The 16596-nt window shown below is 37.4% G+C and overlaps 1 protein-coding gene across 4 annotated transcripts in view; it reads left to right on the forward strand.

Annotated features, from left to right (window-relative positions):
* The window catches only part of USP25 (ubiquitin specific peptidase 25), a 94627-nt gene that overhangs the window by 42656 nt on the left and 35375 nt on the right, over nt 1–16596 (forward strand). For all 4 annotated transcript variants that reach the window (XM_087756336.1, XM_087756339.1, XM_087756337.1 and 1 more), the window contains 2 exons: nt 11055–11141; nt 15926–16063. In XM_087756336.1, the coding sequence (XP_087612462.1) occupies nt 11055–11141; nt 15926–16063 (225 nt within the window). The remainder of the gene's footprint in view (nt 1–11054; nt 11142–15925; nt 16064–16596) is intronic.

Below are 16596 nucleotides of genomic sequence, written 5' to 3' on the forward strand. Positions count from 1 at the left end.
GGGCGATTCAGCCTGGATATAAGAAGCATTTTTTCCCCATGAGGACAGGCAGGCAGTGGAGGTTGCCCAGAGAAGCTGTGCAGGCTCTGTTGAACCTTGAAAGCTTTTAAGACATGCCTGGAAAAAGCCCTGAGCAGCCTGGTCTGATCTCACAGGTGACCTGCTTTGAGCAGGAGGTTTGACAAGAGACTTCCATCAGTCCCTTCTGAGCTGAATTACCCTATGATTCTATAGTAATATTTTCTGTTTCATTCTGTCTTCCTTTCTTAATTATTTTATTCTACTTTTAACTACTTCATGCATTGAACTGATAATTTAATGGAACTATGTGTCATAAATCTAAAGTTTTGAGTAATACTAGTTAGCTTGGTGCCCATCATTTTCTATAAATTTTAAGGTTCCTTTCCACCGCGTACCTCACTGTACACTTACCAGTGTTGAATTTAGCTTTCTTATTATGTAGTTGCTCAGTCCTGTATGATCCTTCTATCAGTTCATCTTTGCCAGCTCTTGTTTTTACTACATTGCATATCTCTGTACGGAGCAAACTTGGTCATCTTGCCACTTGCACTCTGTCCTAGATCACTTCTGAATTTTGCTTACCAGCACAGACTTCATGAATTTGCCATAACCTTGCTTCAGGCTGGCACAGGTGGTTTGCTTCTGCCTTCTTTTTTTTGTTTTGCTTATTTGTCTGTGCCTGGGCCTTCCATCTTACCTCATCACTGCTTAGTTAAAAGCTTTTATGGAATGACAACTCCAGAAATTACTCTGAAATCCCAGTAGACTACATAAATTGAGTTGCTGTTATCCATGTTCTTTTTGACTTCTTGGTGTTGGGTGGAGGTTTTTTTTTTTTGTTTGGTGTTGGGTTTGGTTTTTTTTATGGGCAGGATTTACTTACATGCAGGTAATACTTAGGTAATGCTGTAGATAATAAAATGGAAAGACTTCTTTATTTGTTCTACCACCTCCCTTCCCACCGAAGTTTTCATGTTCTTAGGCCTCTTCCCTTTCAGCATCTAGTAATCTATCGAAGTGTTTGAATTTTCTGTTTTCCTGAGATCTTTTTGTTTTCCTTGTTCATCTCTCCTCCTTTCCTTATTCCTTCATGTGCATAACTCTTTTTCCAATAGCAGAAAAACATTATCTTGGTGCTAATATAAAGAAACATTTTATTCCATAAAGCTCTTTGTGGAGCTAATATGACTTGGAGTTTTACCTTCTCTGTTGTGTACTCAGATTCTACATTCCATAGTAGTCCCGAATCGCAAGATGACTGATTTTATGTGTATATGCATTTCTGTAAAAGAAATATTTATACATAGGAAACTGCAAATGTTTAAATAAATGTTTTCAAGGAAACCTGAATTTTAATTCATTAACCACAGAGATAAGAACAGAAGCTAGGGAATGTAAAAACCTATGCTGGACCTATGATCTCATGTTATTTATACCCGGTGTGCAACTTTATACCTTGAAAACGGATTATAAAGAGGACTAGTTAGTTCTTATGGTCATCACCCATATTATGTGAAAATCTGTGGCATTTGGAATTATCATGGTTTGATCCTAAAAGATCATTAAACTTCTGTATTTAGGTCTATAGAATGTAATTCAAGTAAACCATTGAAAGATTTGTAACTTCAGTTGGTTGAAAATATAGGTTATTAGTATTGTCTGCCAGCCAGGAAGACTTATGTTTCAAACAACCATCCCAGGAAATTTAATGCATGTTAATTTAGAGCATTAGCTAATACCGTATTTATTTATCCACAGGGCAGATTGACTCCTTGGGTTGCATTGACTATGTAGAAGTATTTTCAAGCTTTCTTTAGGAGTCTCTTGAAACCTGACACATCACACAGGTCAACAATATCTAAATGTTAACTACTGTCAGTCACAATGATATATTGTGTAATATAATCTAAAACTAAATTGCAAAGAAAGAAAAATCTTTTTGCTTCTGTTTAAGGGGTGCTTGTTAAGGAAGAAAAAAAGCTTTTGACATTTTGACGGTTTCCTTACACAATATATGTTGGTTTTTATAGCCACCAATTTGCTGACTTAACAAACCACTGATTATTTGATTGTATTTACATTAAGAGACTGAAATTCCTTAAAATACATTTGCAGCGAATGACAGCAAACCCTAACAAAATTCAAACATTGCTAGAAATACTGCCTTTTAATCTGTATTTATTTTTGCATTGGAGAAATACATATGTAGAAGTCGTCATCTTCTGTAGGGGAAGAGGGGAGTGTCTCTTCAGATAGCTCCAAAACAAAGTTTTGCTTTCAACAGTTACATTCAGCATCATTAGAATGAACAGTAATTTTTTTTTTTCCAAAGTGTAACTTCTAAAAATCTGTCCTGCTGTTGAAGACTTTTGAGTTGATAATAATTTGAATTTAAAGGAGTCCCAAAGAAAATATGTCAAAATGAAACTGTATTAAAGCATGTTCACTTCTTCTTCCTTACCTGCCAAGAAATGGCATCAAGTCCCTCAACGATTTTCCCACCTCCTCTTGAACTTATAATAAACATACATTTTTGACAGGAGTTCACCCATACATGCTTTTGCTACTGTTTAGTTAGATTAACTTTTATAGAAGGATACCTAAATCTTGAGGCTTTAGAATATTTCTAGAAGGCTGTTTGTATGTTGTTGGGTTTTTTTTTAATTCTCATTATTGTAACTGCATGTATCTGCTCTTGAAATAGAACTTAAGATATCAAGTTCTTTTCAGAAACAAAACACCAATGTACTAGTGCATGTTTTTACTTTTTTGCAGTAGAGTTCAGTGGCTTCCTTGTAAAAAAGTAACCAGAATTTTCCTTGGTTTTAAGGGTTTAGTCTGAAAATGGCTTATAAATAACACATTTATTGAGCCTGTGAAGTGGCTCCTTTGTGTCACGCTGAGCACAAGTTAAGTGTTTGCAGGACGTAGAAGGCAGGTAACTTGCAGAACACGAATGCACTATTGGAATCATGTCTGTTGGCTTGCTGCCTCTGCAAGTTGTCTCCCAGGTGTTTTGCTTTAAGACATTGCACAAGACTAACTTTATCTTTTGGAGTTCCACGTAGGGTTTCAGTCATGTGCGAGAAGTAATGTCCTGGCAGTACTTGCCCCTTGAAAAAGGTGTCCTGGGAAATACCGAGCAGTTGGTTGTTCAGTGAATATCGTCCACTCAGTGCACTAAGACAGATTTCTGATGGAAGGAAGAAAGTGTGTGGGGAATCACATGCAAATTGTACTGTAAATGCCGCTCTATTTCTCCTCTCCCCAAGTCCCATTCCTGAAGTACAAGGTGCAGCATTTTCCTGGGTCTCATGACTTCCCAAGGGCCTGTCCAGATTGTAGCTCCTCCCTTTACCAAATGAGTTATCCCAACAGGACAGCTGGGGTTTGGCATCTCCACACTCTTTTCTCTGGGAGTCTGTCAGAGTCTGGTTAGTCATTCAAAAATGAGACATTTCTTATTTTGGTTTTTTCCTTCCCCGAAAGCACATAGCTTGCAGAGCAAAGAATTAACAAGCTACCGTCTTAAAAGCATAAATCTCCATGGCTGCTCTTTATTTTCAGGGTCCCTAACACCACTTTTGGCATTTTACTCTCACATTGTGTTTAGGAGCAGCCTTCTTGCTTTCTTGATGTCAATATATTTGGGGTTAGGATCTCATTTGATCATAAGCTTTTAGTTCTGGGAAGAAGCAAGACAGCTTGATGGGTGAGAATCAAGCAAGTATTTTCTTCCCAGTTGGTGGCTCGGCTATTGTTCCTACCATCTTTGAAGCAGCTTACCAGAAGTATCTAACTTCTGCATTGTTCGTCCTGTTTGTCATGTTGAATGGAAAGGCTTGTGGTGGATGATGTGGTAGTGCATTAATACCAAAAAGCCTAGTAATTATATAATAAGAGCTGCGTATGTGTACATTGTACGTGACTCCCTTGCTTCCCTGGGCGTGTAATGGAAGGCTGCATGCTGGAGAACATTCAGTGCACAATCCCCATTTGAATTAAAATGGTCATTGACGGAATATTTTCTTTCCACTATTTTCTCTGTTGAACAGCCTGGGGGGTGGAATATGATATAAACTGTTCTGTAGAGCTTCATGGGCAGAGGAATAATGATGTTGGAAATGTAGTTTCTTGCTTTCCCTCCCTCCATCACTCCCTCTGTTCCCCTGTTGAGTAAAGATCGACCTGTCACTTCCAAGGGCAGTCATCCTATGATATTTGCTGACAGGATATTCCTTTCCATGCTTTTTGTTCTCTCTGGTCTCCAGTTCCCTCGGGTTGCTTGTGTGATTTTTTTCAAACTCTTACCTTATATTTAGTTTATATAATATTGCAAAATTTCTGTTTTGAAGGGTTGGAAAGCTTTAACAGATGATGGCTTTAGCTTTGACTCATAAATTGTTGTTTATTTAATTAAAATAAAGGATACAGAATAAGTGTTGGGTTGTGATCATATGTGCAGGTCCTAGGTTTAGAAGGGCATAAAGCCATTGCATTGTTTAGGTGTGGCGTTTGAAGTTATACCACAAACTTATTTCATGCTGCTGTGCATTTAGGCAAGAAGTTGAAAACTGTAACCATGTAAGGAAATGTTGGCTGTTATTTTACGTCCTAACAGATTATTTTTTTTTTTCTTGCTTTGAACATGTAATAGAGGAGTGGTTGAATGCCATTTTTTAGTATGTGCCAAGACACAAGTATAAAGTGAATTCTTCTGGACACATCTCATATCATACTTATCTGTCTTCTGAATTGCAGTAATGTTCTGAGTTTGTTGCTATAAACAAGTAAATGTTTTCTAAATGCAGGCTGGTAATACCATGGTGAGCTGCTTGTTTAAAATGTTGACTTAACCCAAGTCTGCTAGATGTCTTAAGTTAGTTTGACTTTCTGGATCAAACAGTATGAAAGCTGTTTTCCATCTTCTCCTATGTTACACCTCAGCCTTTTGGAAAAGCAAAACATGACAGCTTAAACTGCATTTTATACCTTGGTTTTCAGCAGTTTGGAATGCTGCTGATGAATAAAATGCTGTTTATAAATAAAAATGTCCTTTTTGAGATACTTTCTAAAGCTTTTAAGATCTGGGATTAAATCTCTCTGTGACTTTGAAAATGCGAAATGTTTTTCTGACCGCTACCACTGTACATGTGGGGTGTTCTGCTGAAGTTCAGCCATGAGATAGTGTCATATCTGTCTGTATGAGTTTTCTCTCTCCCTCTCTGAAACAAAAAACTCCTCTTCCAATACTTTCACAACTAAGTTTGAACAGGAACCTCTTCAAGTCCCAGTTTTGAAGCTGTTTTCTTCTCTCCCCTTCCCTCTTCCTTACATGCAGTTCTCTAAAGAATGCAGGAATTTTCAGGAAGGCTTTTGACTGTGTCAAATTCTCAGTGTATGGAACGAAGCAATATCAGGAATATGTTTTGGGTGACTTCCTCATTTTCTTAAGGTGGTTGGTTTTTTTTCTATTTTTTTTCTCTAAAAGGTAGCAGAAAATACACAGGGCTACTATGAGCTTAAAAGAAAATGTATTTAAAATTCTCTTTAGTCTTGTTACAATAATTATTTTCTACATTGTAAGCAAAATGTGTTTAAACTTATTTTTATATATGTATAGCAGTCAGTTTCCTTTTAGTTTAAGCATTATAGGAAGAATTCTTGTTGTATTTATGCTTGCTGACTTCTACTGCTATGCAATGCATGCATAGGCTCAAATAGAGGCCTGATGACCACATTTGATGCCCGTCATGAGTCTCTAGTCTGAAAACAGGATTTACCACTTACCTGAATAAGACATGCACAAGTGGAGTAGGAGGCAGCCCCAGCATGAGTTACAAGGAGGTGCTGGGTGGAAAGGAGCGTGGCGCAGGAGCAGAGTGGCCAGTGCCGTGGCAACAAACAGCCACTTTGTGGACTTCGTTGTGAGAAAAGTAGGTTCAAGAATGTGAACCAAAAGGTAAAATAGATCAATAAATACAAAAAGTGGGGAAGGCCTTAAAGAGGAGGGAGAAGTGATTCTCCCAAATTAGTGGTATAGAGTCCAAAAGACTTGAAAGTTAGAGAGAAGTAGACTTAGTTGCCAGTGAAGTTGCTTATGTTTTTGCAGTATGGATCTTTGCTGGACACTAATATTCAATCTGAGGCATGCAGGAGTGTTAAGTCACTAATAAGCCTAAGTGCAGTATTCAGGAGTACTTTTTATTTTGAACCCTTAGCTCTTTAGGTATTGATAACTAGTAAATTTAAAGTTGTTGATGTTATTGGAAGGAACATATGGTAATGTGTGCAGGTGGGAGCATACATTCCATAGCGTTCTATGTTTTCTTTGGTTTAGATTATTGGCCTGAATGAAAAGTTAACCCTAATAATGGCTGATCTATGCCACTAAAACTAGCTCGGTATACAGTAAACCACCAAAATTGTTTATAAAGTGAAGTGAGAACATAAGTCTAATTTGTCATGTTGGCAGAGGCAAAGTATTCCAAGTAATATACTTAATGACATAGGCAGAGCTCTATTTTTGCTTTTTATTTTTAGAACAATAATAATTGTATTCATTAAGATTGTTCTCTGCTTGCTATACAAAATGAAGGTAGATATGGTCTCTGCTTTGTGGCTTTAGAATCTGAATAAACGTAAAATTGGAAATGTATAAAAGGCCCCAGATGACTAAATGAGGCAAATGGGTGTTGCAAGGTATTAATGCATATATAAGCTTTCAACTTATTAACAGTCATGTTTTAGCTAAACGCTAGTACCTGAAGCAATTCGCTTAGGAGCTCTGTAGGAATGCATACTTTTCTTTCCCCCTGCAGAAGAGCTGCTTTTCAAGCTGTACTAGTAAGATATACTTAGTGGTTTTGGTTACTAGCCAAATTAAGTCCTTCCTAAATTTTCTTTGCCAAAATTCGAGTTAGTCTTTGTATTTTTCTCCTATTAAATCTCAAGCCTTGGCACTAACTTGGACAAATTCCTAGCCAATATTTGCTGCTGACACACAGGTATCGTTACGTACCCCTACGGTAGTTGTGGCATCGTTGCCTGGTATTAATCCCCTTCACTTTGGTAAAAGGGAACCTACAAACTGGCCTGCCACAAGAATAGAAATTGCACAACTTTTTCTTGGGCTGCTCTAAGAGAAACCTGAATGATGACGCAGTTCACAATATGCTGGTGGTGTTCCAGCTGTCTGCCAGTAGGTAGGTCCTATTTTGTTTGCTAACCTTAATTTTTTTTTTCTTACTTATCACCTTATGAGAAGTTTAGGTTTTCTGCAGTCATTACACCACCAGTCAAATGTATTCATTCTGCTTAAGCATGCTAGATGATTTTTCTGCCAAATGAGAATGTTTTTGGCATTTTGCTGACTGGTTTAGAATTAGTAGCCTGAATCGCTTTAGTATGCGTTTCACAGATCAATTTGAATGTCTGTCCTTTCTTCCAACCTTAATCTTTACGAATGGAATGGAAAGATGGCAATCTTCATAGTATTATGAAATTACGGTTTTCGTGTAAATGTGTAGAAAGGTGATCAATATTAAAAATTCCCCATTTCTTGCACAGAATTTTTTGCTTTTTTTTGTTCTCAACAGTGGAAACAAATACAAAATTGCTAGTCAAAGAAAACAAAAGTTTTTTGTACATCTGCTACTGAGACAGCTGGGTTTAGTGCCCTGTGCTTACAGAACTTGCAAAGAATCCATCAGAGAGAGCCTGTCTAAAGCTCTGTGCAGGCACTTGATAGGTCATCTTTTATCTAGACGCGCGAGTACTGTTTTCCTAATCTCCAAGTATTGTTGATGTCAGTACCTTTACTATTTTAGGACTCTGCTGGCAGCTCTTAATGATCTGTGTTGCATGCCAAGCTTTTATGGATTTAATATGCTGACTAATTTCTATTCTTGCAGTATTAATGTAGCATCACAGTTCTTGAATGTTAAGAATTAATTCTTTACTCAAGCAACCTAAGTTCTGCCAAGGTCCTTATATTTGATAATCCTAGACATCAAGGGGGGAAAAAGGGATAGGCAGGGTGTTTTAGGTGAAACAAAGGCAGCTTATATTCTGAAACTGTGTTTGGACTCTGTATAATGAGGGTAGACATTACTTAGACAAGTGAATGTTCTTAACATCTTACAATCTGGAAGCTACAACTCTACCTAGCTCTTTCTGGCATGACAGAAAATATGTCTGCATCATCACCACCTATAGCAGGGGAAAGCCACAGTATGTCTGTTGTCATTCAGCACGGTTAGTTTGAACACCCTAAACTGGTGCTGGATTTTTTTTGTTGTTCAAAAAAAACCATAACCCTACCTTTCAGAGAATTTTTCTTGCATGCATAAGTTTTGCATACTTTACGTCTGTAAATTTTAAGCATATTTGATGAAGGCCAGTAGATAAGGAGTATCCACCTTTTAGATCCAGCCTGTTTTCTTGCACTGGGGCTCCTGACACCTTTCTGTAGCTGAAGCCAAGTGGGTGAGAGATGAAATGCTGTCCCACGCAATGTGTGTGGAAGGCCAGTGCTTTGGCCAGGGGCCATCGGGTGGCACTTGGGCCAGGGACAGGCTCTGCTGTGTCTCTCTTGGTGGCTGCAGAAGAACGGCTTCTGCTCTATGGCATTGCCTACCCTGGGTGTAGGAAGCCTCGTCAACAGATGGTTCAGCAAACTGGGAATTGTTCTGCCTAGCCCCTTTCTGAAGCACTGGGGCGGTTGGCTGTGGGAGGTCTCTGCTGCAGTGAGGGCTTAGGTGAGCTCATTTATATCTCCTTACCTCGGGAAGAACCATAGGCTCATCCTTGAGGTACTTCAGGCACAAAAATTGGTTGGTCTCAGGCACACTTACTGTATACCTGTTTACACTTACACTGGGAAATTATCTTTTTTTAATGAAGTTTCCTGACGTTGATTTAGCTCAGTATAAAAGAGCTACAACATGACACTGTCCTGTTAGCATTAGTGGTGTTGGCAGTAGATTAACTGTGAGCGTTCTGCTGCATGTCAGTACAACCACTCGCAGTGTAAGCCTTTTTGGAGAAAAGTTTAATAATTAAATCCCTTGCATAAGACATTTTGAGTAGAACAAAGCCAAACAAGAAGAGACCATATCAGGCAATCCTCTTAATTATTCTCAGCAGCTTGCAGAAATAGGTTCGTTCAGCTTAGTGAAGCATGGAGTTGCATGTTCACAGTTTAGAGTTCTGGGTTAAAGAAATATAGTTTTTGAAAAACTTGTGGATTGAATGCCAGGCAAAAATTCTAAACTTTAGTACAGTTTTCTGTACTTAATTTGTGTGTGTGTATTATGAAATTGGCCAGCTCAGCTGCTTGGCACTTCAATGGCACTTGGATTAGTCATGGAGAGAAGTCAGTCTTTGGACATTGTATTTCAGCAGCTGGTTTATTTTGTGCATAAGACATTGCTCTGCTTTGCTTGATGAAGAGCACACCAGTGGAATGCTGTTACATCATGAGACATAACTTCAATTAGTATGAACTTCTAGAATGACACTTGAATTAAATATTAACATTTTCTATGCTTTGAGTAAGTAAACAAAGGACTCTGTTTTAATCTCCATTCTCTGCAAGGAAGGGTAAAAGAGGAATCTGTATTTTGAACAGCAAAACAAAAAACAAAGCTTGACTACTCAATTGTCTGTGTTGATTTAGCAAGGTCAGAAAAGTCTTTTTTGGTCAGTGTTATTGATTTTTATTTTTTTTTTTTTTAAACCTAAAAATGTTAGGAAAGACAACTTTAGCGTTTTCATTTTGCTGGAGATGTATACTGTGGGGTATGGGAGGAGGTTAGACTTGGTACAGGCTCTTTCATAAGGAGAGTTGGGAACGTTGCAACTTTTCACAAACATGATTTTTTTTTTTTTTTTTCCCTTCTAACATGTTCTAAATTATTAGAATAAATGCAGTGCCTCCTCACAATTTGGGTTTCACTTTCTTGGCACTGTAGGGTTGAAATCCTATTAAACCTGCTGTGGTCTGTGACTTAAGTCTTCACCTGTGTAGGACAAGTTGTGGGATCAAAGTCTTTTGTTGGATTAGGCAAGCTCTGCCTTTCCAAAATAAATAGCAATATGTGAGCAGGGGCGGAGAGGGGGGGCAGGGAGCAGTTAATTATAGATTGTAAAACTAAAGGGGATGAATGGGAGGGCAAATATTTCCTGTGCTTCTCTGATGAACGTGTTTAAAATACTTTAGACCTTTTCTGCTACCCTTTCTTCATTAAAATGCTAGTTTGTGGTAATGAAGTGAACTTTAGTTAAAGTGCTTTCTGCCTGTACAGAAAAGCAACGATGCAGTTACACAAGTGCTCAGGACTTCAGTTCTCAGCCACTGCTTTGGACTTTTATTTTTGCAACCTGGAATCATCTTGTTCTGGTACCTTCTTGGCTCCAGCCTCTGTATTACACTGTGGGGTTCGTTGCTGGTGTGCCTGTAGACACCTGTTTCCATGTCTTATTGTCCGTAAAATGAGAATGTTATCAGTTCCTTACCCGCAAAAATGTGTAACCCAGTTTCCTTACTCTAAGGTACAGTATTCAGATCCTATAATAATGGGAGGAGTGGGCAGAATGCAAAACAGGTAATTGCAAGTGGATTTAAGTTGCATGTACAAAGATGTACTCTCTCTGCACTGAGGAGGTAGATGATAGGGGGGCTACAAGATGAATTTTACATGGCTAAACAGGCTTTAGTTTTGATCTGAAAACTGACAGCTATACAATTAATGAAATTCTTGTTGCAAAAAGTAATTTATCATCTAAAATTATTGTTCCATTTCTGTGATTAACTGTAAAGAAGTTTTTTTTGATTAAGCTGTTTCCTTTGCAAAAATAATTGTCTTCTGTTGAAAATATGTTTAGTAAAGTTAAGTGAAATAATACAGCTTCTGAAATGAAATTTTAGCATTTCCTATGTTTGACATTTCATTTAATTCACTAAGGCACATTTGGAAGAATTTTGTATTGTTTACAGAAATGCTTTAACGTTTAATTATTTTTTTTTTCAGTCATTATTTAACCTACTGGAGTTTCGAAGACTAGTTTTGAATTTCAATCCTCCTGCAAATGCTCAAGACTTGCCCCGAAACCAAAAGGTAAAATTAGAAGCTAACTTCCCCTAGTGGCTGATAAGGGCATTTCTCGCTTGTAATTGAATTTTGCACTGTTCTTTAGCTCAAATTAGCACGGGTTTTATAGGTGCCAATTAACATTTCTCTGAGCTTCCTATTACGGATCTTACATAAAATACGTTAGCTTCAGAGTAGAGTACAGGGCAGGGTGTAGAGAGAGGCAGAGTTTGCTGGGTGTACTGCTGCTTAGAGCAGGTTCAGTGGAAGGGCTTTGCTGATACAGCTGTAGCAGCGCTGCTGCTAGTGGGTGAGCATTTCTAATGTGAATGGAGCTTGTCTTAACAAACATATTTTATTCTAGACCCCTCATGTTGTGCAGCTATGGGTGTGCTTTTTGGTTACTTGCACGTTTTTGATCTGTGCAACTTTGCCAGCAGCATTGTTAGTGTTGGCCTGACCATTTCATTGGTTTTTCGGAGACGTTAATTACTTGTAACTCATGACCTGAGATTAAGCTTTTGGTTATTAGCTTGTCTCTTCTGGCTTTTCATGAGGTGATTGTAAGCATAAATTTTCCCATGTTTATTCTGGTACTCTTATGGGATTGGGGAGGGGGAGCCTTGGCTCAGGTGTCTTGTGACCTCAGACTAGCGAGGGGGAACGATCGTGGACTGAGGGACAAAACAGGCCAATTTTTCTTCCTTCATGGATGCCCTCTGAGAAGAGAGACATGGGGGCACCTTGGTTTCTATGTTATGAAATAGAAAAGAAGAAATGGGAAGTGGCTGCATGAAGGCACTCGATGCCCTGACTTTTTAGCAAGGGTTTACAGAGCAGTGAATTTTTGCATATCCAGAAATCAGACTATTGCCTTTTACCCCTTTCTTTCAGATTTTAAAAAGGGAGTGTGTTGTTGGCCTGTTCTTAGTTGTTTGGTACTTCAGGCTTGACTGGAATGTTCACTAGCAAAAGTAAGAGCTGCAATTAAAAAAGCAAAAGAAAACAGAGAAGATAGTGTCCATTTTCTAAACCTCTAGGTGTGTACCATAAAAGGAAGTTGCATGTTCAGTCAGAACTGTATAATTTCTTCCCTGCCCCATTCAAAGAGCAAGTTGTCACTTATTTGGTGGTTGCTTTTTGTTTTGTTTTTAAAAAATGTTTGCATTAGGTCATGAGATGGTGTGCAAATACAACATGGGTAGTATTGGGAACATGTCACAAGAGGGTGATGGGACAGTGTATTTTAGTAAGACAGACAGGATAAAGTCATGCTTTACTAAAGAGTTGTGCTGAAATATTTATTTTTTGATTTTTTTTTTTTTTTAGATTGACTTTCTGCCTGGTATTTCATTATTCATCATATAATTTGTTTTAGAAATATCCTCCAGTACTCAGACTTCTTTACCTTCATTTTTCAGGATGTAAAAAGCAGTTGGCATCTAGGAGGTGGTATGAAATAGATAATAGAAAGCTGTTGTCTTTGAAAATCATCTTGCCCAAGCATTGACACTAGCAGCCGAATGCCTTTAGCAATTCCAAAGTGCTATTTCTTAGAAATACTGACCATGACAGACAATATTAAGGCTGTGTGAAATGGTGTGACGCCAGGCAAATATCTGGATTTGTGCAGAAACCTTGCCTTCTGCAAGCCTGCTAGTAAGAATCTCTGGCAATAGTTTGTATCCTCTCCTTTGTTAACTTAAATTCCAGAATGAAACAACATTATTAATTGATGTACTCGTCTGTCTTATCTACAGCTGAAAAAGGATTGGCTTAGTGTTGAAATATGTTTTTGGGAGAATTTAGGAAAAGAGATCGCTTCGCTATTTGGAACTTAGACAAATAGAAGAAATAAGCATGCGTGCCCCCAAATACGGTGCTTTTATTTCTTTATAAGGTGAAGGCAAGTGGAGGCAAATTGTTTTAAAGTTTTAATATAAGCTACCAGTTCACAAAAAAAAAGCCCTGGAATTTACTTCCATCTGCTTACTTGTTTTAAAACTATCTCAAGTTAGTTTTGTTTTGGTTTTTATTTTTAACCTAGTATTAAGTACTGTATGTGACTGACATTCCCTAGGATCAAATTTCCTTGCTAATAAGGACCAAGTTTTAATAATGCCAGATTTTCAAGACTTTGGTTTACTTGCAGTTGGTGGAAAGTAGAGTTTAATGCTAGGGTCATGACTATCTCTTATTTAGAATTAAAGCATGCGATTGTACATCAGGGGATCTTGCATAGTGGGGCGTTTTTGTTCTTTCCTATTAATATATTGAATCCAAATGCTATTAATAATTTGGCATGTAAAATTTTTAATCCAGAAGTCATTGGTATAAATTTTGACTTCAAAACAAAAAATCCCAAAACAAAAAACAACCCACCCTGTTTGCTTTAGCTAATTGGACTTTGTTTTTCTGGATTGTAAACTTGGGCATATGCTTAAAATCTCCCATCTGGTTTTGTTCTTTTTCATTTGAAATTAATTTTTCTTCCTTGGCGTGTTCCTCGCCTTGCCTCTGTAGAACAAAGGTGGTTCTCTGTAGTTACTGTAGCCTCTTTGCTCTCCCAGTTCTCTTGCCTCTTGCTGTCATGAACAGGTATTTTTTACTGTACGCAGTGAGGCCAGCTCCATGTTTGGCCTCAACGATATCTTCAGGAAACGTTTTGTTATCAGAAGTGGGTTACTGTGCTGCAGGTTAGCCCATCCTTCCCCCTGTTTCAACATTATTGTTATGCCAGTGTCCTGGTATACTGATTGACAATAATGAATGTTTGCTATGTATTAAACACATAGATTGCTTTAGAAGCATTTCTTAATCATAGATTTTTCCAGCATCAGTGTATTAAGAAATTATTTATGCAGCCAGGATAGATGATAAAATAGAGAATGTTTTAGGTTATGAACTTTCCGGACAGTTTTTATTTTAAAATTGATTTTAATCTCTTTGTGTTGTCACCCCTACAGTATGCTTTAAAATTGAGAGCTGTATGCTATGCTGTGATTACTTTAGCTCTTTTGTTTTAATGTGCAAGTCCTTTGTGGAACTGTATACCTTGTCTTGGGGACTGGCTCACATCCTTTTGAAGATTTTGGGCTTTGTTTAATGAGAATCACTATTTCTTGTGGTAATGCCCACATAATCTGGTCAAGGATCATCCCTAATGCATTAAATTGAGCTTTCTTAAAAAAAAAAAAAAACAAGGATTTTTCTAGTTTGAGAGAACTTTTATAGGCTTTACAGAGATATGTGTTCTGAGTAATCCTACTGACATCAGTAGCTAGTTGTTCAATCTAAAGCTACAAATATGCTTAAAACTCAGCCAGATTAGTAGTATAAATTTGGATAAGTAATGCAATAGTACTCACTGCCTATGTACTTCAGATTTAACAAAAGGAAGGTGAGATCTGTTCCGTGGTCAATCATCTGTATTATGCATATGAATTATCACTGGTATTGAAGCATGTTGGTAGAACATATCTGTATCTAAACTTCAAATTCTGTTCATTTTTTAATAGATCACTTTATGAAAATAGTAAGAAGAAAAATCACTTCTGCAATTTGTTTCCTTCTTGTTGTCCTTTAAATATGTAAATGGGAAACTGATTTTATTCTTAAATTATGATGATGTAATGCTGAATTAGGATGGCACTTGATGAAGTCTTCAGCCTTTTTTGTGAATGTCGTTTATAAGTGGCTGGTGTTTTGCAAGGTTTACTAGAAGAGCAAGTAAAACTTGGGAATTTGTGTGACTAGAAGTCTTTTTTAGGTATTATGCAGAACATACTCCAGTTCACCACACACAGTTTTTAAAGCTGAAATAAGAGACTTTATGTACAAAAAGCTTTATACATACTGGATTGACATAGGAGTGCCTAAACAAGTCTGCTGTTTGATGAGCATGTGAAATAGTTTGTCATCAAGTAGTTCCAGTTTGACCAGCATCTGACATCTGTGCTGCCTTCGAATGATGCTTTGTTCTAAACACAAGTGGATATTACATGGGTTTTAATTTCACAAGTATTTGTCAGCTATCCACTCAGGAGTATGAGTGACATCCAATCTCCACAGCATTTGTAACCTGTGGTTTAATCTATGGTATGATGGATTTGTGTTTCAGTTTCCTCGCTTTTCATTATACAGGCAGAAAGTATTTCTTCTGCTTCTCTCCTGGAAACCAGAAAAAGAACTCCATATTCCCCATGAACTATACGTAAAAAAAATAGGTAGAAAGGAGAGCAGGCTATTTCTCTTAATTCTGTCAAGAGAAGTAATAATGACTTGTGTACACTTTATAAATTTAGTCTTCAGTAAAATATATGCTTAAAAAGGTACTAGGCAGTGTGTAGGCTCACAAGAAATTCTGCTAGAGGTATAGAGGAATACTAATTTCGATAAAACCAGTGCATGTTGTTGCAGTGCATTACTTAAGGCTTTTTAAGTCTCGGGAACAACAATTCTGTCTTAAATGCAATGCAGCTTGTCCACTTGTCCGTTCAGCCCCATTTCAAGTCAAACAGGTGCATCTAGATGTGGTTTTAGGGAGCTTTCAGTTTCTGAAATGTAACTCTTCCCAGAGAACTACATTATTTTGTAAAAACTGACAAGTAAAAGGCATGCAACACTACCTTGGTAGTACTACAAGTAAGCTTATATATTATTATGATGATTGGCTGGATATACACTTAGTTCATTGGGTAACACTTCTGTAAAACAGAAGTTTACCACCTTGTTGAATATGTTTAATACTTCTGTAAAACAGATTTTTGTTACCACTTTGTTAAATATTTTTAATTCTTCTTCAAATACAGGAACATAGGAATCTGCCTTTCATGCGTGAATTGAGGTACCTGTTTGCACTCCTAGTTGGTTCGAAGAGAAAATATGTTGACCCATCAAGAGCGGTTGAAATCCTTAAAGATGCTTTTAAATCAAATGATTCCCAACAGGTGATTTCTGTGTATTTTTATTCAAGCTTATGCATGTTTTCATATGGTCATCTGGCAATAGGAAATACTTAAAATGGACAACAAAAATTCAAAATATCCACAGAAAAGAAACTTCTAATTATCACAGTCTTTGAGGTTTTTCTCTAATATTATGTGATCTCTAGTCACTTTTATTTAAAAAAAAAATAGTTCTGGACAGCATGACTATTTTATTCAGTACCCTTTCTTCCTATTATTTTAGAAACTAGCTAATAGCTCCCCATTCTTGCTTTTAGGGTTTAGCTTAGCTTCTAAGTCTGTGGTTTTTGAAAGAGCTTTATTCTTCTGATCTAACAGTACATCCAGGGCTGCTACAGCCCCAGTATACTATTTGTCTGTGTAGATATTGGTTTGGAGGGTCCTAACATTCATATTCAGGATACTTGCCTAAATCACAGTGGGTATATTTTGCTTGTCTGAGAAATGCTTTGTTTCTTCAGGTGCTTTATTTTTCCCACATGAGGTTATGTGGATAAGGTGTTTAATTACAACAT

This window comes from Nipponia nippon, unplaced genomic scaffold, assembly GCF_047370975.1.
Source record: "Nipponia nippon isolate SJK-2023a ecotype South Korea unplaced genomic scaffold, ASM4737097v1 scaffold_2, whole genome shotgun sequence".
Taxonomy (NCBI): Eukaryota; Metazoa; Chordata; class Aves; order Pelecaniformes; family Threskiornithidae; genus Nipponia; species Nipponia nippon.